At 43.3% G+C, this 26,284-nt stretch overlaps 1 protein-coding gene across 2 annotated transcripts in view; it reads right to left on the bottom strand.

Annotated features, from left to right (window-relative positions):
* rad54l (RAD54 like) overlaps window positions 1-21,812 on the bottom strand; it is a 59,231-nt gene extending 37,419 nt beyond the window's left edge. The window contains exons 1-6 of one of the 2 annotated variants that reach the window (XM_078560894.1): window positions 21,749-21,812; window positions 19,030-19,098; window positions 17,961-18,080; window positions 12,124-12,184; window positions 5,008-5,143; window positions 3,222-3,291 (exon numbers count right to left, since the gene is read on the bottom strand). In XM_078560894.1, the coding sequence (XP_078417020.1) occupies window positions 3,222-3,291; window positions 5,008-5,143; window positions 12,124-12,184; window positions 17,961-18,080; window positions 19,030-19,098; window positions 21,749-21,751 (459 nt within the window). In that variant the 5' untranslated portion in view covers window positions 21,752-21,812. Of the gene's footprint in view, window positions 1-3,221; window positions 3,292-5,007; window positions 5,144-12,123; window positions 12,185-17,960; window positions 18,081-19,029; window positions 19,099-20,225; window positions 20,367-21,748 lie in introns of those variants that run through there. The other variant, XM_078560893.1, reaches the window with a different exon arrangement.
* Between the last annotated feature and the right edge of the window lie 4,472 nt (window positions 21,813-26,284).

Here is a 26,284-nt window from a genome sequence, read left to right as displayed (position 1 = left end):
TCATGCTCTCGCCGCTCTACCCTAGTTCTTGCTCTGATTGCTCTATTCCAGTTTCCATTCTATCCCAATGTCCGCTCTCACCGCTCTATCCCAATTTCCACACTCGCTGCTCTATCCTACTTCCTGTTCTCACTGCTCTATCCCAGCTTCCACGCTTGCTGCTCTATCCTAGTTCCTGTTCTCACCCCTCAATCCCAGTTCCCGCTCTCGCCGCTCTATCCCAGTTCCCGCTCTCGCCGCTCTATCCCAGTTCCCACTCTCGCCGCTCTATCCCAGTTCCCGCTCTCGCCGCTCTATCCCAGTTCCCGCTCTCGCCGTCTCTATCCCAGTTCCCGCTCTTGCCGCTCTATCCCAGTTCCCGCTCTCGCCGTCTCTATCCCAGTTCCCGCTCTCACCGCTCTATCCCAGTTCCCGCTCTCGCCGCTCTATCCCAGTTCCCGCTCTCGCCGTCTCTATCCCAGTTCCCGCTCTCACCGCTCTATCCCAGTTCCCGCTCTCGCCGTCTCTATCCCAGTTCCCGCTCTCACCGCTCTATCCCAGTTCCCGCTCTCGCCGCTCTATCCCAGTTCCCGCTCTCGCCGCTCTATCCCAGTTCCCGCTCTATCCCAGTTCCCGCTCTCGCCGCTCTATCCCAGTTCCCGCTCTCGCCGCTCTATTCCAGATCCCGTTCTCGCCGTCTCCATCCCAGTTCCCGCTCTCACCGTCTCTATCCCAGTTCCTGCTCTATCCCAGTTTGCGCTCTATCCCAGTTCCCGCTCTTGCCGCTCTATCCCAGTTCCCGCTCTCGCCGCTCTATCCCAGTTCCCGCTCTCGCGTCTCTATCCCAGTTCCCGCTCTCGCCGTCTCTATCCCAGTTCCCGTTCTCGCCGCTCTATCCCAGTTCCCGCTCTCGCCGCTCTATCCCAGTTCCCGCTCTCGCCGCTCTATCCCAGTTCCCGCTCTATCCCAGTTCCCGCTCTCGCCGCTCTATCCCAGTTCCCGCTCTCGCCGCTCTATCCCAGTTCCCGCCCTCGCCGCTCTATCCCAGTTCCCGCTCTCGCCGCTCTATCCCAGTTCCCGCTCTCGCCGCTCTATCCCAGTTCCCGCTCTCGCCGCTCTATCCCAGTTCCCGCTCTCGCCGCTCTATCCCAGTTCCCGCTCTCGCCGCTCTATCCCAGTTCCCGCCCTCGCCGCTCTATCCCAGTTCCCGCTCTCGCTGCTCTATCCCAGTTCCCGCTCTCGCCGCTCTATCCCAGTTCCCGCTCTATCCCAGTTCCCGCTCTATCCCAGTTCCCGCTCTATCCCAGTTCCCGCTCTCGCCGCTCTATCCCAGTTCCCGCTCTCGCCGCTCTATCCCAGTTCCCGCTCTATCCCAGTTCCCGCTCTCGCCGCTCTATCCCAGTTCCCGCTCTCGCCGCTCTATCCCAGTTCCCGTTCTCGCCGTCTCTATCCCAGTTCCCGCTCTCACCGTCTCTATCCCAGTTCCCGCTCTATCCCAGTTCCCGCTCTCGCCGCTCTATCCCAGTTCCCGCTCTCGCCGCTCTATCCCAGTTCCCGCTCTCGCCGTCTCTATCCCAGTTCCCGCTCTCGCCGCTCTATCCCAGTTCCCGCTCTCGCCGCTCTATCCCAGTTCCCGCTCTCGCCGCTCTATCCCAGTTCCCGCTCTCGCCGCTCTGTCCCAGTTCCCGCTCTCGCCGCTCTGTCCCAGTTCCCGCTCTCGCCGCTCTATCCCAGTTCCCGCCCTCGCCGCTCTATCCCAGTTCCCGCCCTCGCCGCTCTATCCCAGTTCCCGCTCTCGCCGCTCTATCCCAGTTCCCGCTCTCGCCGCTCTATCCCAGTTCCCGCTCTCGCCGTCTCTATCCCAGTTCCCACTCTCGCCGCTCTATCCCAGTTCCCGCCCTCGCCGCTCTATCCCAGTTCCCGTTCTCGCCGCTCTATCCCAGTTCCCGCTCTCGCCGCTCTATCCCAGTTCCCGCTCTATCCCAGTTCCCGCCCTCGCCGCTCTATCCCAGTTCCCGTTCTCGCCGCTCTATCCCAGTTCCCGCTCTCGCCGCTCTATCCCAGTTCCCGCTCTATCCCAGTTCCCGCTCTCGCCGCTCTATCCCAGTTCCCGCTCTCGCCGCTCTATCCCAGTTCCCGTTCTCGCCGTCTCTATCCCAGTTCCCGCTCTCACCGTCTCTATCCCAGTTCCCGCTCTATCCCAGTTCGCGCTCTATCCCAGTTCCCGCTCTTGCCGCTCTATCCCAGTTCCCGCTCTCGCCGCTCTATCCCAGTTCCCGCTCTCGCCGTCTCTATCCCAGTTCCCGTTCTCGCCGCTCTATCCCAGTTCCCGCTCTCGCCGCTCTATCCCAGTTCCCGCTCTCGCCGCTCTATCCCAGTTCCCGCTCTCGCCGCTCTATCCCAGTTCCCGCTCTCGCCACTTTATTCTAGTTTCCGCTCTCGCCACTCTATCTTAGTCTCTGTTCTCGCCACTCTATCCCAGTTTCCACTCTATCCCAGCTTCCTCTCTCGCCACTCTATCCCAGGTTCCACTCGCACCATTCTATCCCAGTTTCTGCTCTATCCCAGTTTCCACTCAACCCATTTTCTGCTCTCGCTGCTCTACCTTAGTTCCTGCTCTCACCACTCTATCTCAGTTTCCACTCGATCTCAGTTCCCGCTGTTGCCGCTCTATCCCAGTTCCCGCTCTCGCCGCTCCATCCCAGTTCCTGCTCTTGTCGCTCCATCGCAGTTCCTGCTTTTGCCGCTCTATCCTAGTTCCTGCTCTTGCTGCTCTATCCCAATTTCCACTCCATTCCAGCGTCCGCTCTCGCCACTCTATCCCAGTTCTCGCTCTCGCTGCTCTATCCCAGTTCCCACTCTCACTACTCTCCCCTCTCCGAAATTCCTGCTCTCGCTGCTCTTCGCCAGCTCCGGCTCTTACCGTTCTATCCCAGCTTTGCTCATGCTGGTCTATCTCAATTTCCTGCTCTCGCTGCGCAATCCCAGCTCCCATTCTCACTGTTTTGTACAAGTCCACTCCGGCCACTTTATTCCAGGCACATATGGCCTACTTAAAAGCCTGTTATGTTCCCACACAAAGATAAACTTAACTTATGCTAGACTCAGATGACTTGGGGCTTTGCCCACTTCTTTCAACAGTGCAATAATTATGTTAACGTGCAGAGTAATTCAACAAAGAATTCTTTTCCCATCCATAAATGACATTAACAGCTATATGCCAAAAACGTTTCTGACCTCACCTCTCTCTGATGTGGTCTTAAGACAGAGGACAAGATAGGATCGACCACCACATGTACAGGAAGCTTCTCTCTGACAGAAGGAGAAAATTCAAATAACATAATTACACAAATTATGTTGCTTGATCTTGACATTTAATAGGCTAACCAATGTCTGGTTTTACTACTTTATTTAGCAGACTCTCATCACATTTATTATTGCATGTTTCTTGGGAATATTTTTCTAATTTTCCTAATGGTTCTCTTAATATTTAAAATTAGCAGCAAAGGCGGCTCTGCAAGGCAATTTTAATCCTTTAGCTGTCCCAATATCTCAAATATTAATTGTATGAGACATTTTCAGAATTGTGTCTCCAGGTCTGTACGGTCAGGTTTCATTTTCTTACATCTAAATTCCTCTTTTCATTCTTGTTTATTTAAAAATCAAAGAACAAAGAAAAGAACAAAGAAAAGTACAGCACAGGAACAGGCCCTTCGGCCCTCCAAGCCTGCGCCGATCATATTGTCTGTCAAACTAAAACATTTTGCACTTCCGGGGTCCGTATCCCTCTATTCCCATCCTATTCATGTATTTGTCAAGCTGCCTCTTAAACACCACTATCGTACCTGCTTCCACCACCTCCTCTGGCAGCAAATTCCAGACACTCACTACCCTCTGCGTAAAAAACTTGCCCCGCACATCTCCTCTATAGTTTTCTCCTCTCACCTTAAATCTATGTCCCTAGGAATTGACTCTTCCACCCTGGGAAAAAGCTTCTGACTATCTACTCTGTCCACGCCACTCATAATTTTGTAAACTTCTATCAAGTCGCCCCTCAATCTCCGTCGCTCTAGTGAGAACAATCCAAGTTTCTCCAACCTCTCCTCATAGCTAATAACAGTGTTGTTAGGAAAGGAGTTCCAGGATTTTGACCCAGCGACAGTAGAGAAACTGTGATATAGTTCCAAGACAGGATGGTGTGTGGCTTGGAGAACTCGCAGATGGTGGTGTTCCCATGCATCTACTGCCCGTGTCCTTCTAGGTGGTAGAGGTTGGGTTTGGAGGGTGCAGTCGGAGGAGCCTTGGTGAGCGCTGCCACTGTGCATTGGTGGTGGAAGCAGTGAAGGTTGAAGGGGTACCAATCCAGCGGGCTGTTTTGTCCTGGATGGTATCAAGCTTCTTGAGTGTTGTTGAAGCTGCACTCATCCAGCCAAGTGGACAGTATCCCATCACACTCCTGACTTATGCCTTTTAGATGGTGGACAGGCTTTGGGGAGTCAGGAGGTGAGTTACTCTCCACTGAATTCTCAGCCTCTGACCTTCTCTTGTAGCCACAGTATTTATATAGCTAACATGGATAACATGGAGAATAATATGGAGAATACAACATGCTTATTGGGGAAACGGTGGACAGAGTCTGTACAAACTGAATTGTATTGTTTAATTCAATACAAAATATAATCCTGAGCACTGGTACGTTGAGTCCCATGCTGTGACCAACTGCTTCTCAGAATCTGTTATGTCCTAGTACTCCAAAAGCATCTAGATACATGAGCCCACCAATCTTATGCTTTTACTGCCAAGCTGAAGAATGGACCCTCCATAATACAGATCAGATATTTTGATCAAGCGGATTCTACTTAACAGGTTCCTATATGTCAAGAAGAGGAAAATGGATCAAACTATCATGAATTTTACAGTGTAGTTGGTCGTTAACTCTTGGTGCAAGCATTCAAGTGTAAGGTAATGATATTACTGGGATATGGCTACACTACATAAGTCCTTTGACTAAGAATTTATATTACTCACTTGTCAGCCTTTAGTTGGTCATGTGCACTCAGAGGTGGAGGTTCAAAGAGTACCAAAGCACCTTCTTCAAATGGGTCATGGAGAGATCGTCTGGCTCCTGCACGCTTAATCCCCAGTGCCTTCAATCCAAGGGAACCTTAAGTACAACAATGCGTGCAAGAATTAATTATAGTCAAAAATTTCACACACTATTGATATAGACCATCAAGGTTTTTTGCTCTAACTCCTTTGACAATTGGTGCCCAGAGTAGATTCCGCCTCCAGACTGGTAAGAGGTTGTTTCCTCTGAATTGGACCCGACATAAAATTAGGTCTCAGAATGAGAATAATTCTGGAATCACTAAAGTCTCAGTGATTACCAGAAAAATACTGAGTGACTCTTTATTAATCAACTTTAAAAACACACAACAGCATTTGCATTAGTAGTTACATCATGTCAAGATATCACATGTTAACCTCTGACAAAAGGTCATTGACCTGAAACATTAATATAGTTTCTCTCTCCCATGCTGCCATGGGATCTTTAACATCAAATAGCTGGAGCCTCAGTTTAATATCCTCTGACAATATTTCAATCCTTCATTAATGTATTGAACCAGCAGCCTAAATAATGAGCTCAATACCACCTTCTCACCCAGGGGTGCAAATGTTAGTCAATCTGTCACACATTTATTTGGTTTCATGTGTATATAGCAATTTATGCTCAAACATTACATATGTGTTTTGGTGAAGTTAATAATATGCTTATGCATAAAAACCACGGGTGCTTTAATAAAGTATACCACACGACTTCTTGCTCTTTTCCATTCTGCTGTGGAACTGAAGGAAGTTCAGAAACAGGCTGCTTTCTAAAAACAAAGACTTTTCTGGCTTGAAATTAGATGGCTGCTTCAAATTCACAACTTTTCTCAGCACAGAACTGGTCTCAGGACATCTCCGCAACACAGCCGCCTCAACTCAACTAAACATCTTTCCTTAAATATCCTTTACGCCTTTGGTCTTAGACTCCATTGTTCTAAACACCTCTTTGAACTCAATTTTTTTCAAAATATAAAAATCTTTCATGTTTTCCTATTAACTCCACTTTCAAGTAAAATAAAATTTAATAAACTTCCCTTGTTTACCTATAAAACCTTTGTAAGTTGTAAAAGTCTCTTGTCACTTCTAAACTCCCTTTGTAACTTAGCTGAAAAGTCAAATTCCTACTTATCTTATAATACAAGTTTCAAACCCAACCCATTTAGTCATACATTCAACTTCACCATAGCCTCATTACAAATGCATGCATCTATAACCTTTACCTTTCATCTCTCTGTTCCTACAGACAAGCTGTATTTACTAACCTTCCCCCAGTTTAATTACACACACACAGCCTTCTTTACAGAACACCACCATATTCCCAAAAATATTTTTAAAACTCCACCTTCACACCTCTCTCAACGGAAAAAATGAAATGTCATATTTCAAAAAGATGTTTTCATTTTCTCAACCCATTTCATATTATTTATTATATTTGTCAAAAAAACTATTACACTATGGTGTACATACATCAACCATTCTTTTGTAAGAATAAAATGCATTCTAGTCCATTCTCAATTCCCCAACATCCATGTCATTTTGAACTTAAACTCTTGACAACGCATCTGCAATTAAATTCTCTCATCCAGCCATGTGTATGATTTTTAAATTGAATGGTTACAATAACAAGCTCCTCCGGAACAGTCTGGCATTTTTATCTCAAAACTTTTCCAGAAACTTTAAAGGGCTGTGGTCCGTAAATACAACTGTCTCTGAAGAATTGTTTGCAACATACACTTCAAAATGCCTGCAACACTAAAACCAAACTTAAAGCCTCTTTTTCTATAGTTGAATATTTCTTCTGATGCACATTCAACTTCTGTGAGAAATATCCCACTGGTTTCTCAAGTCTCAGTTCATCTTCCTGCAGCAACACAGCATCAACACTCGCATCACTGGTGTCAACAGCCATTTTAAACTGTTTTGTATAATTAGGTGCAACTAGAACGGATGTAGTGGTTAGTACAGCTTTCAAGCTGTCAAATGCAGCCTGTCCCTCCTGTGTCCGTTAGTATCTCCTTGTTCTTTTTCAATGATCCAGTCTGTGCAGCAACTACACTCTGCTGAAATTTGGCACAAATTTCCCATAAAATCCACTCATGCCCAAAAACCTCAAAACTTACCATTTCATTTTAGATACTGGAAACTCTGCAATAGCTTTTACGCCTGCACCTCATGGGGCCACTTGACCATGTCCAACAGTGTGGCCTAAATATGTAACTTTCGCTTTTGCAAATTCATTTTTAGCCAAAATTGTCACCAAATTGGCTTCCCGTAGTCAGTCAAACAGTTCCTTTAAATGTCATATATGTTCCTTCCAGGTGTGAGTGAATACCACTAAGTCATCAATATAAACAGTACAATTGCTCAGTCCTTCAATCACTTTGTTTGTAAGTCTCTGAAATGTTGCCGCTGTATTTTTCACACCAAATGGCATTACTCTGCATTGGTATAAACCATCTGACGTCACAAAAGCTGACAGCTCCCTTTCCCTTCCCAATAAGGGTACTTGTCAGTATCCGCGCAGCAAGTCAATTTTTGTGATAAACGCTGACTGTCCCACTTTTTTGATACAATCCTCCAATCATGGAATAGGATATGAATCCTCCTTTGTTACTGCGTTTACTTTGGGGTAATCAACACAGTCTCTGTGATCCATCCGGTTTTAGCACCATTACAATGGGTGAACTCCAGTTACCGTGACTGGGCTCTATGGTGTCATTTTCAAGCATAAATTCAATTTCTTTCCACACTTGAGCCAATTTTACAAGATTTAATCTTTTTGGGCATTGCCTTATTGAAACTGAATCCCCCACATGAACATCATGCAAAGCCAAATTTGTTTTCCCTGGTCTACTTCCACAAATTGCTTTGTGTGACTGCAACAGCTCTTGTAAATCACTTCAATAGTTTTCTGGAAGATAACTTAATATCACATTTAGATTCTTAAGTACTTCCTCATTGTCCAATTTAATCAGAGGAAGGTCAATTTCAGAATCTTAATTTCTGTTTCCTCGTCCTCACCTATCACTATCAGTATCTCCTTCTGTTTATCCTCTCTGCCAAGTTACCTTTTTAAGCATATTTACATGGCACACTCGCTGACTCTTTCTTCTAGCTGGGGTATTCACTATGTAGTTTACCTCACTCAGTCTCTTTTCGATTTGGTAAGGTCCATTAAACCTTACCTTTAACGGTTCGTCTGACTCCAGCAACAACACAAACACTTTTTACCCAGCCACAAAATTACGAGCTTTTGCCCTTTTATCCGCACTTGCCGTGATATCTCTAAATGCTCCCTAGCTGTGACTTTCTTTAAAGGAATGGCTTCTCGTGGACACAGCCATAACTGTCAGTAAATACTGATTTCCACTTTTAATCTTAGTGAGGGGTCCTACACAATCGATCAGGAGCCTATTAAAAGGTTCCTCAAATGCTGGAATTGGAATTAAAGGTGCAGGTTTAATTACTGCTTGAGGTTTTCCGATCACTTGATGTGTGGCGTGTTTGACAGAATTTAACTACATCCTTATGTAGTCCAGGCCAATAGAAATGTTTTTGTATATTAGCTTGAATTTTCCTAATTCCCAAATTTCCAGCCATTGGAATTTCATAAGCCACTCTCAAAATTTAATTCCAGTACCCAGATGGTATCACTACTTGGTGCACTAGAGCCCACCTTTCATCTGCCGGGACATGATGTGATCTCAATTTCCTCATTAACACATTGTTTTTAAGGTAATAACATTCTGGAGTGTATTCTGCTTCTGTTTCAGAATAAGCTGTCTGGTATAACTGCTTTAAGTCTGGATCCTGCTGCTATAACTCCACTAACTTCAATGAACTAAACACCTCAGCCTCATCCTCTCCAACCTTTTCCTCCTGAGTAATCTTTTCAAAGGCAGATCCAGCCAAATGAGGCTCAGTATCCTCCCCATCTTTTAGATTCTTCCTCTTCTTATTTAAGCTTATGTGACCTTGTCACCACACACTCTGGAAACAATCTAGGATGCTCCTTCATTAAAACCTCTGTTGATTGCATCTCAACAGGTTCCTCTACTATATTAAGCGTAATCCATATTTGCGATCTAGCTATATTATTTCCTAGAATAAATTGAATCCCTGCAATAGGCATTGTGTCCACCACTCCAACAGTCACCTCTTCTGCTTTCAAATCACCTTTTAAATTTAGTTTATATAACGAAATAGACTTGAACCCCCCCATGAATTCCACTAACTAACATTTTCTCTTGCAATAACCCTTCTGGACTTAAAATGGCACTATTGCATAACATTAATGATTGGCTAGCACCTGTATCTCTTAAGATCTTAACAGTTTTTCCTGCTCTTCCTGGAACACTTGGATATACTTTCCCTTTGCATGTAAAATCTTTAAACATCTCTGTAACTTGCCCTTCAGAACTTCTTTGGGTAGGTTGCGAACACATTCCCATCTCTTTGGCTAATACTGACTCTTTCCTTTTCACCTGTACAAAGGTTATTGGTTTGTCTTGTACTTGGGTCTCCGTGCCCACAGCGCTTTTACTTACAGAACTCTTCTGAGTTTCTATCACTGCAACCAGTTTCCCATTTAACCTCCAACAATTTGATCTTGTATGTCCAGCCCTGTTACTACTTTTCACCGTTGCCTTCTACCTTTCCATCTTCAATAGACTGGCATTCTTCAACGGGCCCCTTGTTACTAACACTTTTACCCATCACTAGGTTTTCTATACCTCAATTTTCCTTGCTGACTCAAATATGATCCTTTTCCTACACTCAACTGTCTGTGTGAAATATCATAAATAAAAGCTAAAACAGCAGCTACCCTCATGTTTTTACATTGTCTTTCATCTAAATATGTCTACACACACACATACACGGCCATTCGGCCCCTCAAGCCTGCTCCTCCATTCAACTAGATCATGATTGATCTTCTACCTCAACGTCATTTTCTCGCACACTCCCCATATCCCTTGATATCTTTAATAACTCAAATCTATCAATCTCTGTCTTGAATATACTCAGTGGCTGAGCCACCACAGTCCTCCAGGGTAGAGAATTCCAAAGATTCACCACCCTCTAAGTAAAGAAATTCCTCCTCGCCTCAGTCCCAAATGGCCTACATGTGACTGTGTCCCCTGGTTTAGACCCCCAGCCAAGGGAAACTTCCTTCCTGCATCTACCCTGTCAAGCCCTATAAGAATTTTGTACGCTTCAATGGGATCACCTCTCATTCTTCTAAACGCTAGAGAATACAGGCCTAATCTCCTCAATCTCCCTTCATAGGGCAATTCCCCCATCCCAGGGATCAGTCTGGTAAAACCTTTGTTGCACTCCCTCTCAGGCAAGTTTACCCTTCCTTAGGTAACCAGACTACAACCCCAAGTCACTGCATTACTTCAGGTCCTGGACTTCTCTGCAGTCTCCTCCACTCCCTTCCAATTTGCAGTAACTCAGACCATGCACTTCACTCCTCCCTACCTGTCTTAGCCTCAATTTTGTTGTCTTACACACCCAAGCCTACACTCCCAATTTATAAGCACCCCTCAATCCCCCACACAAGAATGGATTCTTCCGCTCTCAGTTGGTAGCACTCTTGCCTCTGAATCAGCAGATTGTGGGTTCAAGTCCCACTCCAGAGACTTCAGCACAAAAATCTAGTTTGACACTCCAGGGCCGTATTGATGTAATTCTGCACTGCTCGAAGTGCTGTCTTTCAGATGAAACATTAAACTGAGGCCCTGTCAGCTCTCTCAGGTACACACAAAATATCCCATTGCACTATACCAAAGGAGAGTAGCGGGAGTTATTACCAGTGTCCTGGCCAATATTTATCCCTGAATCAACATCACAAAAAGCATATTATTTGGTCATTATCACGATGCTATTTGTGGGACCTTGCCATGCACAAATTGGTTGCCCCATTTTCAATATTACAGTTGGGACTCCACTTCATTGGATGTAAAGTGCTTTGCGATGTGAAGACCTGAGATCGCGAAAATCGATATACAAAGCAAGTCTTTCTTTCTCTTCCACTGTCCTCCGAAAAACACTCATGCCTTCAATTCTCCATCCTTGTTTAAGGGAACATCTTGCTTGGAGCTTGAGCTGTACTACAATTACAGACTTCATTCCCTCTCCTCTCCCTAGTCCCAGCTACATGCATACCTCAAACTTCAATGCTCACTCCATTTATAAATATGTAATAAAAAATTACTTCAATAAAGAGCTCTAATTCAATCACAACTTATGCAGTTAAGGAAAATATACCTTAATAAACAGATGTTTGATTCCTAAATAGAAAAAGGTAAATCTAAATTTGCACAAGTAAATATTTTTAAAACAATGGAAGGGCTTGTGACAGAAAGATAATTATACCAAGTACAAATGTAAACTGAGGATTACAAGCTAAACATTGGAACAGAAGGAAGAAGATTTTAAAATAAATATGAAATGGACCACAAATAATGTATAGTTAGGGTAACAGATTATTTTTAATATTGTTGAATTAAAAAATTTAAGTTTAATTACTTTTTAATGAGAAATACCATAAGAGGTTAATATCGTAAATAATGTTAGACATCAGGGCACAAATTTAATTTTGTGTAAGTGTCTGGGCTTTGAGTGAGTTTAAATTGGGCCTTGGGTAATTACTTCAAGGTTACAATTTAATTTCAGTGTTTTGTGAATTGTTTGTCTTCATCTTTGCACTTTATGATCTCTTTGATTGGATTAGTGTCATAATTCTCAAAAGTTGTCCAATGATACCATATATCATCTATAAATCATCAAAGCCTCTTGATTAGATTAGTCTTGGAACTTATTTTAGTATATCCATTATATCTTGAAGTGATCCAGTTACAATTTTCAAAGTTAACAGATCAACTAAGAGTTACTACTTTTGAGGCAGCTAGTACAGTACAGCTCTACAATATATAATCTAGTTATTATGTCTAGTCACATTACCATATTCTACCAGATGCTATTGATAATATTTCAAAGAGCAGGCTTTTCTACATAGGCTGCTGCTTATACCTGTGTAGTTTGGAATAGGCACTCGGAAAGGTTTGGCCAGGATGCTGCGAATGAAAGCCTCCTGTGGGGAACAGAAAGATAACAAGTCAACAAGTACAGCAATCTTACTAATACATTGATGATAACTCAATTTGAAATATGTTTCTATTGTCATTGAGTTTGGCTAGATAGTCAAATGATAGATAGGCAATGGTCTTTTACAATCCTGTATACTTCTATTGATATGCTTATTAACAAAATGTTGTAATTAATTCTGTTTTTGAGATTTATTGCTGAAAAAAAGAGACATGCTATCGAAGCATTTTGTCTTGCAATCATCAAAATTAGCAGTTAGTTTCAACTGGAAGTTAACTCTGCTGCATTCTCCATGGCAACATCTCTACCAATCAAAGTCCATCTGCCAATCAATCAGCACTTTCTTCTCATGCAGTACAAATTGTTGTTCCCTTCACTGTTGGTTCATCTTGTGTAGCTGTCCTGATGAGTGATGAGAAAAGCTTCAATAGCATGTCTCTTTTTTCAACAATACTCAATTCTGCACTACCAAACAACAATTTTGAGATTTACTTCAACTCTGTCAAAAAAAGGTATGGCCTCTGGCATTATCCCAAGTTTATTAATATCATCTGAATTTTTTCTGAAGTGAAGGCCCACTCCCTCACTAGGAAAGAGGAGTGTAAAACTTCAAAATTAACTGATTAGAAGGGCAGTGTAATTTCATCTCTTGGATCTGACTTCAAATCTAGCTCAAATAGATAGGTAAAAGTCACTGCTATCCACTGGCTCTATGGGTTCAGTAATAAATAGGTTTAGGCCACCTTGATCAGGTTCCTAATGGATGGGAGAGTTCTCAGCACAGAATCAGCTCCAATTTAGGACTAAATAGTCTGTCAGATATGCCACAACTATGGCTGATGTAGACGTTGGAAGCAAAGTAAGAAGCATCTTCTGTTGACGCAGTATTGTTAGCGCTATTCTGCATCTAAACAGCACTGTGCCTGACCTATGATTGCATGATGCTGAGAGTAGGTGCATTTGTAAAAGCATTTAATTTCCAGTATTTAAACTTAATAAGCCAAAGAAGGAGTTGGGGGAACGGGGTGACAGGGGAAATAGTGAATGCCATTCTCTCACATTGTAACGACTACTGCATAGAAAAACACGGCAACTATTTTGCACACAGCAAGATCACTCAAAACGAGACATCAGAATAGAGGTTTACAGCCAATCAGGAAGATGTGGGTTCAATCTCCACTCCGGGACTTGAGGACAGAATTGAGACTAACATTTCAGTGCAGAACTGCACTACCAGAGGTGCAGTCCTTTGAATGAGATGTTAATTCTGCCTGTAGCAGTGATTTAAGTGGATCCTTTGGTACTATTCAAAAGGACAGCGCAGTGTTCCCTTGGAATCCTGGCCGAAATGATTTCATCAACTAATGGCATCAAAAAAACTGATCATTCATCTGATTAGTTTGTGGAATGTTTCTGCGCACAAAAATAGTTGCCACATTCATCTGTACAACAATGAGTGCACTTAAAACCAGTATATTGTATGCAAAGCACTAAAGGAATACTCCTAGGAGAGGTAATAAGGTACTATATAAATACAATTTTTTTTTATTAGCCAGATCTCTATCAATGCCAGGAGTAGGACCCCAAAGGGAGCCTGATATTATTAGTTTTCTAGTTTTTTTTTGGAAACTGTTCTTTTTGCACCATATTTTTCATGTTGAATAATCAACAGTTAAGGTGATAATATTTGGGTAACATGAAGACGTTTTTTTGTCATTAGGCAATGGATATGTTCAGAACAGCTTTCTTGGTGCCCAATAATGTAGCACTTTGGTGCAACAAAGTCCAGTACCACAAAATATAGAATCCAGGTTTCTGGCTCCTATTCCCCCACACCTACATCATTACTATACAGTGATCCCTCATTGTATGCATACTAGCAATATGAGCTGCGAATTGATACATTTTCACATAATATATAATTTGAAAGCCGACTGAAACCATGCTATTCTCATGTCTCCAAGTGGCCAGTGCACTGGTTTTTAGATTTGTTCATTTTTGCTCTTCTTGTTGGGAGGAGGAGGAAAATAACACAATTTTAAAAACACATAATGGGATTGAAATGCACTGCAACCAGACTCAATCTTATCTTCACATGCTGGCCACACATACACTTTCCAGGCAACTTGTGTTCTTCCCCCTTAGTCCGGAAAAGTGAGACCAATTGTAGGAGCCCTACCACCAAGATCAGTCTACACAACACCTCTTTCCCCACCTTTGATGAAACAAGTCTTAAAGACAGACAACACAGTCCTATTGCTCCTTATATTTCTCCTTCATTGGTCTGTCCTGTGTTATAAATATGAAGTTTGTAAGATTGCTAAGTTTTGGGACTGTCTCTTTAATTTAGATTAAAATGGAGGAATGCAGGGGGTCATTGGACTTAGAGGCAGCAGAAGTGACCTGTTCTGAACTCCACCCAACAACAAGCTTGGCTTGGTTGTTAAAAGTTAGAAAGGGGCCCAGGTAGTCCTTACTGGGAAGAAGGTGCGAGATATTCACATCTGTAAACAATGACCAGGGCAGCTGTGCTGACAGCAGATAACAGTTAGTCTCCAAGTCACAGGGAGGTGTTAGGAATGTCAGGTTTTGTAAATGGTTATACTTTAAACTATTGTAACAAACTCCAGTACTTACCTTGAATTTAGATTGGGAGTTCAGAGTTCGGGAACTACAGTTCCCAGCGGGGCCTCAGGACTTCTGCGCATGCACCAGCCAGGAAAGGGCCGCACGTGCAGTTCGTCCATTTTCAGTTCTTCAGGCCGGGAACCAGTCCTGCGCATATGCACAGAAGAAAACTGAAACAGTGCAAAACTACAGGTCAGGTGACCTGAACAGGCACGCCATTAGAAGGAAGGTGTCCCAAGGAACAGGACACAGGCGGGGGACAGTGAGAAGGTCCAAAACCAAGAAGAAGATCCCAGAGAAGGGAGTGGGACATAAACAGATCCCAAAAGACAGTCCTAGGTAAAGGACAAGGATGGAGGCCAGAAATAGATCCTGTTAAATAAATTGAGAGAAAGGAGTAGAGCAATTGTCTCCGAATTAAAGAGAGAGAGCTGTAGAGAGCAGACTTTAAGCAAAGTGGGCTCGAGAGAAGCCCTGATGATCCAAGAGGATAGCCAAAGGTTGGTGACTCTGTGCTGCAGGCCGTAAGGGCAAAGGTACCCTTTGGAGAAGTGATGTTCTGATTGGCACAGCCAAAGGTCTGAAATTGTGCTTGGAATGTGAAGCTCGAGTGTACGCGGTCATCCAGAGGAAAGGAGTCTCAGAAGGCAAGATTGAAACCCTGGAGGTGGATTTTGGTTGAAGACGCTGGAGTGGGAACGACGTTTGAAGAGAATTTCAAGGTAAGTTCTTCAAAATGGAGATTGGAAATCCTTGTGAAAAGACAGACTTTTGGTGAGACCAGTTGGCTCACAATGTAACAAGCACCCGGGTGGGTTGCTGAGAAATCCATAGAATCTGCTTTGGTCGCATCTGTTATTTACTTTGGAGTGTGGTGTGTCTGTCCACAGTTCACCAGTTGGTTCACATATACTGCATACTTACCCTGAATATTAAGAGTAGAAGACAAAAATGGTAATTTGTTTTATCTTTCTGAATTTGTATGAAGCTGTAAAGATATAGCTGGAATGAAGGAATCATGAACAGTTGAATCACTTTCTGGTGTTTTTATTGAGATCTTTTCAATCTTTTTGTCTGGTGTAATATAGTTCATTTTTCTTGTTTAATCAATGTTTTGCTTTTGTTAAAAGTTCAGCAGCAGAATCCTGTGAATTTGTTCAGTAATTTAGCTCCACAGTTTCTAAAAAAAAATTAGGATCTATCAAGCTAGGTTTCACTTTGGGATCTGACTTGTCCAGTAGTAACATCAGCTGGGATCATAACACTGGCCAGGATTTTACAGTCGGCGTGCGGGGGCGGGCCCGACATGCTGGCGCATGAAATGACGTGTGATGATGTCGGGCATGTGTCCTGACATCATCGCGCTGTCTCGCGATGTTTCATTTGGCGGGCGCACGCCGGAGTCGGCTGCATGCCCGCTGATAATTGGTAGGCCTTTTAAAGCCATTAACGAAGTAATTAATTTCAAGTTTACACTACCCATCCAACCTTATGGTTGGCAGGCAGGCGAAAAGGCCAAGCGGCCTTTACGGTTTTTAGGAAACCTCATCCATGAGCGGGATGGGGTTTCCTAAAGCTTTTATGAATTAAATAAAAAGTTTTTCTGAAAAATAAAAACATGTCCCATCTCATGTGACACAGTCACATGATGGGAAACGTTTCATTAAATTTTTATTACATTAATTTATTTTTTCAAAAGCACTTCAATCTCCCTGAGGCAGTTCCGTGCCTCAGGGAGATTGAAGCGGTCTTTCGCGCTGGACACGACTCTCCCTCCTCCCTCCAACCCCACAGGTCCCGCTTGCGTATTATGTTGGGCGGGCCTTAATTGGCGGTGCGGAGCTGATCGTGGGCGGCGGTCAGCTCCGCGACCACCCCCACCCACTGAGCCTGCCCGACGTGGGAAAAATTCAGGCCACTGTCTATTTAATTTCAAGATAGGATGGAGTTGGGGATCTAGAGGGCAGCTAATTAGCCTCTCTCCTTGGATACAAGGCCCATGTTATTCATGTTTCCATGCAGATGGGCTTTGGGAAGGGAAAAGTCCATAGGAAGCCATTGTAGGACTGGGCTGTAGGTTTTTCCTAAACGTTCCCTGAACCTAACAGATGCAGTCAGTTTGCAAGAATCTCCGGAGGGGGAGAGAGAGAGAGAGAGACAGACATAAAGATAGAGGCAGCTAACCCTGCATCTTAAGCAGAGAAAATACTGGCCCTGTCAGTCACCACATGAACCACGGGTGGGAGCTTGTACTCAGATTGTAGTGATCGAGTTCGTGGGATTTAAATGAGGTTGGAAGATTCGCTTAGCTTAGCTAGAGGAAGAACCTCTAATTCGTCCTTTGTTGTGAAGGGGTTAGAAGTTGTTCGGTTGGTAAAGGAAAAATGAAGCAAGCCATTGGGAGCTGAGAATAGCTTTGGACTTGTTCCTGGAGGAAGAAGTGTCCACTTAAGAGCCAGAGTAAAGTTTAACTCTGGAGCTGGATCTTCTGTCAATATAAAAGTTAAATTTTTCTGTAGTTTAAAATATAAGCTCCCGACAGCATAGTGTTCAGACAATGTTGGTTTTAGTTCATTTATTACAGTAAAAGCCTTAAATCTTGTGTGATCCTGCTAGTCATCCACTGGAAATTCAAATATCTTTCTTCAAGTTATCAGTCTCTTCAAGGATCGTAACACCTGTAATAGCCTGAAAAGGGTTGTTTTTACTGTCGTATTATTAATGAATGAATCCTAAACAGAAAATCAAGATCTGATGGTATCAGCAATTTAGCATATGTGGACTGAAACATTAGCACCTAAAGCTTCACATGATACTCCATACCATCAAAAGGTAAACAGCACAGACACCCTGGACTAGCATACAAACCTGATCTATGTACCTTGGAAGCACACTGCAGTGGATGGAGGCAAAATTCTGCAGCCAGATTTCCTCACATTGATGAAGCATTATTATAGGATGATTGCTTGCATCACAGTTGTACAGTTATGTAGATTCTACTCTATTTGTAGCTAACTTGATAATTGTAATCAACAGAATTCAATAACCCTCTGCTATATCCTAATGATATGCAGGGCCCTCCCACTCACAAGTTCCTTCCCCATAAACAACTACTTGTAGCATTAGTGACTCACATGCTGGCTGCTGTCAAGGCACACAGGCCGATTGGTCAGCTGTGTTAGTGGTTTCCGAAGTGGTGACATTAAACTTTTACCATTGTCATGCTCAGATCCCACCTTTCGCCTTTTTGGATTCTGTAAAAAAAAGTAAATTCCATTTTTTAAATTTCATACTTCTTGATCTTACGCAGACTACATAAGCTAGCTTTTCTCATCAATAGTCCATCCAGTCCTGTCACCAAATCATCAGGGATTTCAAAGATGCTGTACATTCAAGAGTTCCATCATGTACTGACACAATGAAAAATAATCCTATGTGGATGTTAGCCCAGTGACTCCCTTCTCAAATGAGAAAAGGAGACCAGATTTGATCTACTAGCCCTAAAGTTTTTAAGTCAGTAAAATCAAAAACCTTCAATTTCAGCCAATCTTCACTCCTCCTGTTCTGCTTCATTTGATTTCACACCGTCATATATTATACTTTTTAAGCAATTATTTTCAGCGCTTGAGGAAGAAATTCCAGTGTTATCTTTTCAGAAGCTTTGACTGCAATATTCCTAAAGACATGTGAAAAGCCTAGATTAAGGAAAAACCCCAGTGGCCTCCTGAAGCCCATCCCATTAGATGAAATGAGATGAAAAGGAAAGTCCACTATATTGCAATTCAAACACGATCATTTGCAAGAAGTGGTCCAGGCAGGTCAGTGTTTTTTCATGTAATAAAGAATGGAACATGTTTTCTTTGATTTAATTTGATTTTCGTTGCATTTCAACTGGGTTCACCTGAAGAACTGGAATTTCAATTGAGAAGCCATCACATTCACCGTACGTGGACACTCCAGTGAGCTTCATCCTTACATTTGCCAGCCCCTAACCAATGTCTTAAAATGCCTGATATACAACAAAAGACACATTCCATTTTTATGTCATAATATTATTCACATCAGGTACAGTAGCAATCACTTGGAAAACAACTCACAAATGACAGCTTAAGAGCACAGATTCAAATAACACACACACACACAAGCGCCTAAATAAAAGACATTAATCATTCATTCATTTCCAATTTGTATTAATTACTGTACCGCATCCTCATCATCGGGTAAATGTCCTGGCTTTCGCTTGGCAAGCTGACTTGGGGCTAGACTTCTTCTCTATGGAAGGAAAGTAACAAATTTGCAAAACGTTAGAAAGGTACACTTGCATTTTTACAGCACTTTTCATAACCTCAGGCCATCCCAAAATGCTATGCAGCCAATAAGAAACTTGTGAAATGTAGAGAACACATTGGCAATTTGCATACAGCAAGCTTCCACAAACTGCCATATGATAATGACCAGATTTTTTTTTCAGTGAAATTGATTGAAAGATTAACATTGATTAGTAGAACAGCTTCATTGTAACAAAGTCAAATTACAACAACATGCAAACAAAGTTTAAAAATGTAATTTAGCTTTTATCTCTGTTTGGAAGATTTCAATAACTGTTAAATAACCATCATTCTGGTTTGTATGTAAATGGAAGCAATCTAAGGAGAGTGCTTTGAGTATATTTTAAATATAAATTCTCAATTAATGAAAGACTTTGGGCCATTTGCTTGGCAAGTAAATATAAAGAAAATCAGTCTTAAGTCCTAAACATACATCCAACCTGCAATGCATTGATGGATAGAGCTTAAGTTGGTATTTGGGGTAAGAATGCAGTTTTCTAATACAGTTGCTAAGTTGGTTGATTTTGCCAGCTTGGAAATCTTGTTTAAAGGAAGATTTGCCTTCTCATATTTATCAAAAATGTTCCAAAGTGTTTCACATATAATGAATTACTATGAACTGCAGTGACTATTGTGTAGGTTAGTATAGCAGCCAACTACACACAGCAAGATTTCACCACCTGTAGTTCAGCTTTTTGTCAGGTTGGTTAAGGGAGTAATGTTGACCAGGACACTGGAAAAACACCCTGTTCTTCTTCAAACAGTGCCACGAGGTCTTTAACACCCACTTCATTCATATAAGTCCAATGGGGCCTAAGCTTAACATCTAATTTGAAGGATGGGACGTCTGACAGCGCTCCACTTCTTTAGCACAGCAATTGGAAGCTCAGCCTACTTTATGTGCTTCAGTTTTGTACTGTCACTGACTCAGAGGTGAATGCAGTACCAAAAGAACGTGCTGCTGATTCTTTTCTCAGCAGTTCTGATTGGGATATCCTGATTTAAAACAGGACAGTTGAAAGGGAGATTCTAAATGTTCTGCCAACTCAGTCAGCCTCTTACTTTACTTACCATTCTCTGAAACTTTGATTCCAATGCAAGTCAGAATATCTATTTATTCAATCAGCTTTGAAGTTGCATTTTTCTCATCAATATTCCAATGACTTTTGCTCGAAGAGCTGAACGGGGGCACCTTTGTCTCGGTCCAGCCTCTAGTCCATAATCACTGAACATTGGGACTTCTTCAGCTTTGATTCTCTATTCCATTGCGGAGCAGTTGATTCACTGCTTTAGTGACTCCAATTATCATGTCTTAACGTCGTTTAGCAGTTCTTTTCAGCTTCCATTAGTATAACTTCTCCCTTTGGGCTGAGCTCACTTTTAAAACCTTAACATTGTCCGATTAATTTGAGCTACTTTAAAAATCACGCCTAAGCAATTCCTGTGCCCTTAAAACCCCTTTCAATCTTATGTTTCAACTTGATGTTTATGTTCTCACCTACATTATTAATTGTTTTTTTTTCCTTAATATTATGAAGTCACCTGAATAGTGTCATTCCCTTTTACAATCTCAATTTCTGCTATTTTATATCAATTACCCTTTACTTTTCATCAATCTCAGTATATCTATTACCAAATGTAAACGTCATTAGCTGATCAGGTCTCTAAGCAATTATTGATTTTGCCTTACTCTTAAACATAATTAAGCCAATCAAAGCAGCATTATATTCACAGTCTGTCAAACACAAACTGTTCAGAAAGCATACCTCTATCCTAACATCTGATTATACTTTGTACCCCTCTTTCATATGATTTCTTAGATTGCAGTTGTCTCCCTATGTAACTTCATAGGTGATAGCTCAGTCTCCCTGTGCCAGTCCCTGGCCTGGTCTCCCTGTGCCAGTCCCCGTCTCGGTCTCCCTCTGCCAGTCCCCGTCTCGGTCTCCCTCTGCCAGTCCCCGTCTCGGTCTCCCTCTGCCAGTCCCCGTCTCGGTCTCCCTCTGCCAGTCCCCGTCTCGGCCTCCCTCTGCCAGTCCCTGTCTCCCTCTGCCAGTCCCCGTCTCAGCCTCCCTCTGCCAGTCCCCGTCTCAGCCTCCCTCTGCCAGTCCGTCTCCCTGTGCCAGTCCCTGTCTCCCTCTGCCAGTCCCCGTCTCAGCCTCCCTCTGCCAGTCCCTGTCTCCCTCTGCCAGGCCCTGTCTCGGTCTCCCTGTGCCAGTCCCTGTCTCGGTCTCCCTCTGCCAGTACCTGTCTCCCTCTGCCAGGCCCTGTCTCGGTCTCCCTGTGCCAGTCCCCGTCTCGGTCTCCCTCTGCCAGTACCTGTCTCCCTCTGCCAGGCCCTGTCTCGGTCTCCCTGTGCCAGGCCCTGTCTCGGTCTCCCTGTGCCAGGCCCTGTCTCGGTCTCCCTCTGCCAGGCCCTGTCTCGGTCTCCCTGTGCCAGGCCCTGTCTCGGTCTCCCTCTGCCAGGCCCTGTCTCGGTCGCCCTCCCAGGACCTCCCTCTCCTGACCCTAGTTTCTCTCTCTCTCTAATTCAGGTGCTGCAGGGATCGGCTCCTCGCCCAACGTCTCCAACTCCAATCCCTTCACCGCTTTCTCACCATTAGCTGGCAGAGACTGGCGGCATCTCTCTCTCTCTCACTGTGTGTGTATTTCGATCTCCTTCTCTCTATTTCTCTCTCGCTCAAACTTGCCGCCGAGCGGGAGGTGCGCCTGCGCAGTGCGGGTTACGGGTGCCGCTGAGGCTCAGGAAGCGGAGCCGGACCGCGTTTCACAGAGAGATTCCCCGCTCTGTTCAGTCCACACCCACTGCGGGAGGGAGGGAGGCTGCGCCAGGGCAGCACTGGTGAAAAAATATTCCAAAAAAACTTTCTGCTTTTTACGCTGACATTCAGTGTGTTTGTCCTTGAACCATTCAGTTAAAATCTGAGAATGTTGTCTGACCCAGTGGGAATCGAAGAAGTTGCATTAACTTCACGAATGCAATTATTGTAAAAGAGACATTGCCTTCATGAAATGGTGTTCGCCCAATTGTTAACACATTCTGTTTGGAAGTTCGGAAAAATAGGATTTTGTACAGCCTTTTTCATTCTAGTTAAAAACTCTAAATGCTGGAAAAATAGAAAATATTAGAAGCACGTTAACAAAAACAGAATATGCTGGAAAAACTCAGCAGGTCTGACCAGCATTTGTGGAGAGAGAAACAGAGTTGACGTTTGGAGTCCAGACCTACTGAGTTTTTCCAGCATTTTCTGTTTTTGTTTCAGATTTCCAGCGCCCGCAGCGTTTTGCTTTTTTAACATCCTTGGAGAACAGATGGGTGATTATGTACCACCATATCTTTTTTCAGAATTAAAAATGGAAGATGAACAATAATCAGAAAAAGGCAAAAAGAAATAGATCTTCAAAGCACAACAGGAAACTTGTCATACATGCTAACCTAGCACTGTCCAGCACCAGCTTGCCTCCTGCCAGACCTGCTGAGTTTTTCCAGGTGTTCTTGTTTTGGATTTCCAGGATCCGCAGTTTTTTTGCTTTTATCCTTCATCTCTTCGTGGCCCACTGCTATGAGAAGTAGAACAGGATAGTGTCAAGATATTTATGTAAGGATCTTCATGGTCGCTGGGTCAAAATCCTGGAACTCCCTTCCTAACAGCACTGTGGGTGCACAAGAAGGCGGCTCACCACCTCCTTCTCAAGGATAATTAGGGATGGGCAATAAATGTTGGCCTAGCCAGCGACGCCCACATCCCATGAAAGGACAAATAAAAACTGACCCCCATGCCTATAATTGATGTTACCAAGAGATAGTGTCTGGACAGGAAAAGGAAGAGCCCAGGCTGAAATATTGTGTAATTCTTGGGAAGACTGTAGAGGACATTGGAGGAAATGCGCTCTCACAGTGGCGGATTCACCGTGAAACAAAGTGATATGTTGACCTGCCCGCACAGTTTGTACAGGTCTCACTAACAGAACATATCACAAAGCAGGGTGATGCTGCTATTTAACTGAACACTCTATCCTGATGTGGTTGTGTGAGTCGGTACATATACGATCAATAAACATGCTGCTGGACGCTGAATTGGCATTTGCATACGGATCTGCCCTTTCCACTTCACTTTCTTATGCCCTTGTCTGTGGACCGAAGATTAACAATAAATTATTTAAAGGATTCGAACGCAAAATTCGTGTCTGGAACGATACTGCTTGTATGAGTGGCAGGCATGATATCATTTAGAAACAAAATGAACAATATTCGTATCTACAGCAGTATCTATATTGTTTGAAGCCTTACTTTAACACTTGTTTAAAGATAGTACAATAGTGTTTCCTCGCATAATGATTGATGTTGGTGATGGTACAAATACACACGAAATTAATATCCCCAAGTGGATCTAAACGTGGAGTGGCATACAGCTGTTTATGTACAGACCCACGTATATAGGAACACATATTACAGACCATACTGTGTATTCATATTTCTTACTGCCGAATCTTTCCTAGATATTTTCTCTTAAATGGAATGTACACTTAAACAATATCTTGAACATTTGCAAGTCTGCAAATCCTCCATATAAAAGTGCATCTATTATTTACCAGATACGCACAAACCAAATAAATTACACATGCAGCCATCCATCCAGCCCATACATATCGGGCACAGGAATGACGGGGTATCTGTAAATGTGATATTATTATCGATTAGCACCATCAAATAGAGTTGCCGTTTTAGAACATTTTACAGCGTTAGAAAAGACCTGTTTTTCGGGGTTATTGCTGTGTACTGTGGTGGTAAATGTCATGTGTTTAGTGATAGGATTGCTGCAGTAGGGGAGGGGAGGGGGTAGAAGGAGATGCGAGAGAGGACAACCAGAGCTGATTTCGTGCAGTTTGAACTGAGTGAATATTGATCACACGGCAGCTCTGTCTGCCCTTGCAACTGGCAGACACACACTGCTCCCAAATGTGATCAAAAAGCTTGTAATCCCCAAAACCCCCTCGGCTGAGCCTTCCCTAACACCGCACACGCTGTTGAATGTGGTAGCCACCCGTTTGAATCCGCTCGCCACCACAGCCCACACAGGCACTAGTTGTTTGGTTTGCAATGAATTGGAGAAGTGAAAGATACGAGGACCAGTTCACAATGAGAGGCCACTTGAATTAATAAATCGTGTTAACTATTTGTAAATTAGGGTGGCTCGGGACATTGGTGAGCGATTAGATTGTTGGGGAGGTGGTTATATTATAATGTCGTTGCTGATAATATTCGAGGAATTAATAGTTTACAGAGCAAGATGTACGATTTAACAGCTTTACTGCTTAAATAGACTCTCCTGTACTAGGTATCCGACTGTATTCCTCTACCGAGCAGTTCCGAATATTGTGAGGGGTTTGCACTGAACATTTAATATTGTCTCGAAAATTGAAATAAATTTTTGGATGGGAATTCAGGTATTGTATTTAAAGTATATTTTAAAAGGTAATAACATTTGTGTAACTGAAACCTAAACTGGGTGTTGATAACAGTTAGGAACCACATCATAACAGCTAAGCGGTAACACTTGATAGTTTTATATTGTCATTTCAGCAAGAATAATAGAATATTGTTTTACGATCGCAATGTTATTAATAACCGGCACCATAAAGTTGAATGTGAAGGAAACTAGAATCGACTGGACACCTCCTGGTAAAAACGAACGTATTTCTAACAAATTGCAGGCACAAAAAAGGCAGGGGGCATTGCGGTTTAAATTAAACTGCAATAAAATTATTAAACATTGGCACCGAACCTCATTTTGTAAACCACAACGGAAAAGCCGTGTGAACTTGTCAAACTCCGATCTAAGAGGATTTCATCATTTCCTTTGTGAAAGCTGCAAGGTGAATCGAAAGTCTTTTTAATATGTGAAACGGGGCAATACTGAGAGGTTGTTTCCCCTTTTGGGAGGGAGACTCTAGGACCAGAGGGCATAATCTCAGAGTAAGGGGTCACCCATTTAAAACAGAGATGAGGAGGAATTTCTTCTCAAAGGGTAGTGAATTTTTTACAGCAGGGGGCTGTAGAGGCTGGGTCATTAAATATATTCAAGGCTGAGATAGACAGATTTTTAATCATTAAGGGAATCAAGGGCTATGGGGAAAAGGCAGGAAAGTGGAGTTGAGGATTATCAGATCGGCCATGATCTCATTGAATGGTGGAGCAGACTCGATGGGCTGAATGGCCTACTTCTGCTCCTAAATTTTATGCCTGTCAGTGTGGATTGCCAAGGTGTGAGAGGAAGGTAAAGGGGTAAGGATAGGGCACCCCAAAAAAGACCCACTAACTCTAAATCCGCCACTGCACTCACTACAATGGAACAGGTAAGAGTGAAAACCAGCAAAGGCAGTGACATAAAGATGAACCAATATGCACGGGGATACATTGTGTCAAACATTGACAAGAAGATATAATTAGTGGAAAAGGTAGACATGAAATAATGTTCAGAAGAGTCATTTGGTGGAGAGTTTAAGAGTAATTGCTGGAGATGGGAGATTATCTGAATGTTTTCCTATTACTTCACGGGATGTAGGCTTCGCTGGCTGGGCCAGCATTTATTGCCATCTCTAATTGCCCTTGAGAAGATGGTGCTGTGGTGCCTTCTTAAACCGCTGCAGTCCATGTGTTGTAGGAACACCCACAGTGGTGTTATGAAGGGAGTTCCAGGATGTTGACCCAGCGACAGTGAAGGAACGGTGATATATTTCCAAGTCAGGTTGGTAGGTGGCTTGGAGGAGATCTTCAGGCAGTGGTGTCCCCATCTATCTGCTGCCTTTGTCCTTCTAGATGGTAGTGGTGATGGGTTTGGAAGGTGTTGTTGAAGAAGCCTTGGTGCTTTGCTGCAGATCATCTTGTAGATGGCACACACTGCTGCCACTGTGCGTTGGTGGTGGGCAGGGTGGCAATTAAATGGGCTGCTTTGTCCTGGATGGTGTCGAGATTCTTGAGTGTTGTTGGTGCTGCACTCATCCAGGCAAGTCAAACTCCTGACTTGTGCTTTGTAGATAGTGGGCAGGCTCTGGGGAGTCAGGAGGTGAGTTACTCTCCACAGAATTCCTCTTGTAGCCAGATTATTTATATGGCTAGTCCAGTTCAATTT

Source organism: Cetorhinus maximus, chromosome 17 (assembly GCF_964194155.1).
Source record: "Cetorhinus maximus chromosome 17, sCetMax3.hap1.1, whole genome shotgun sequence".
Taxonomy (NCBI): domain Eukaryota; kingdom Metazoa; phylum Chordata; class Chondrichthyes; order Lamniformes; family Cetorhinidae; genus Cetorhinus; species Cetorhinus maximus.
Note: the sequence above shows the minus strand (reverse complement) of the source record. Positions and strands in the feature narration are given on the sequence as shown.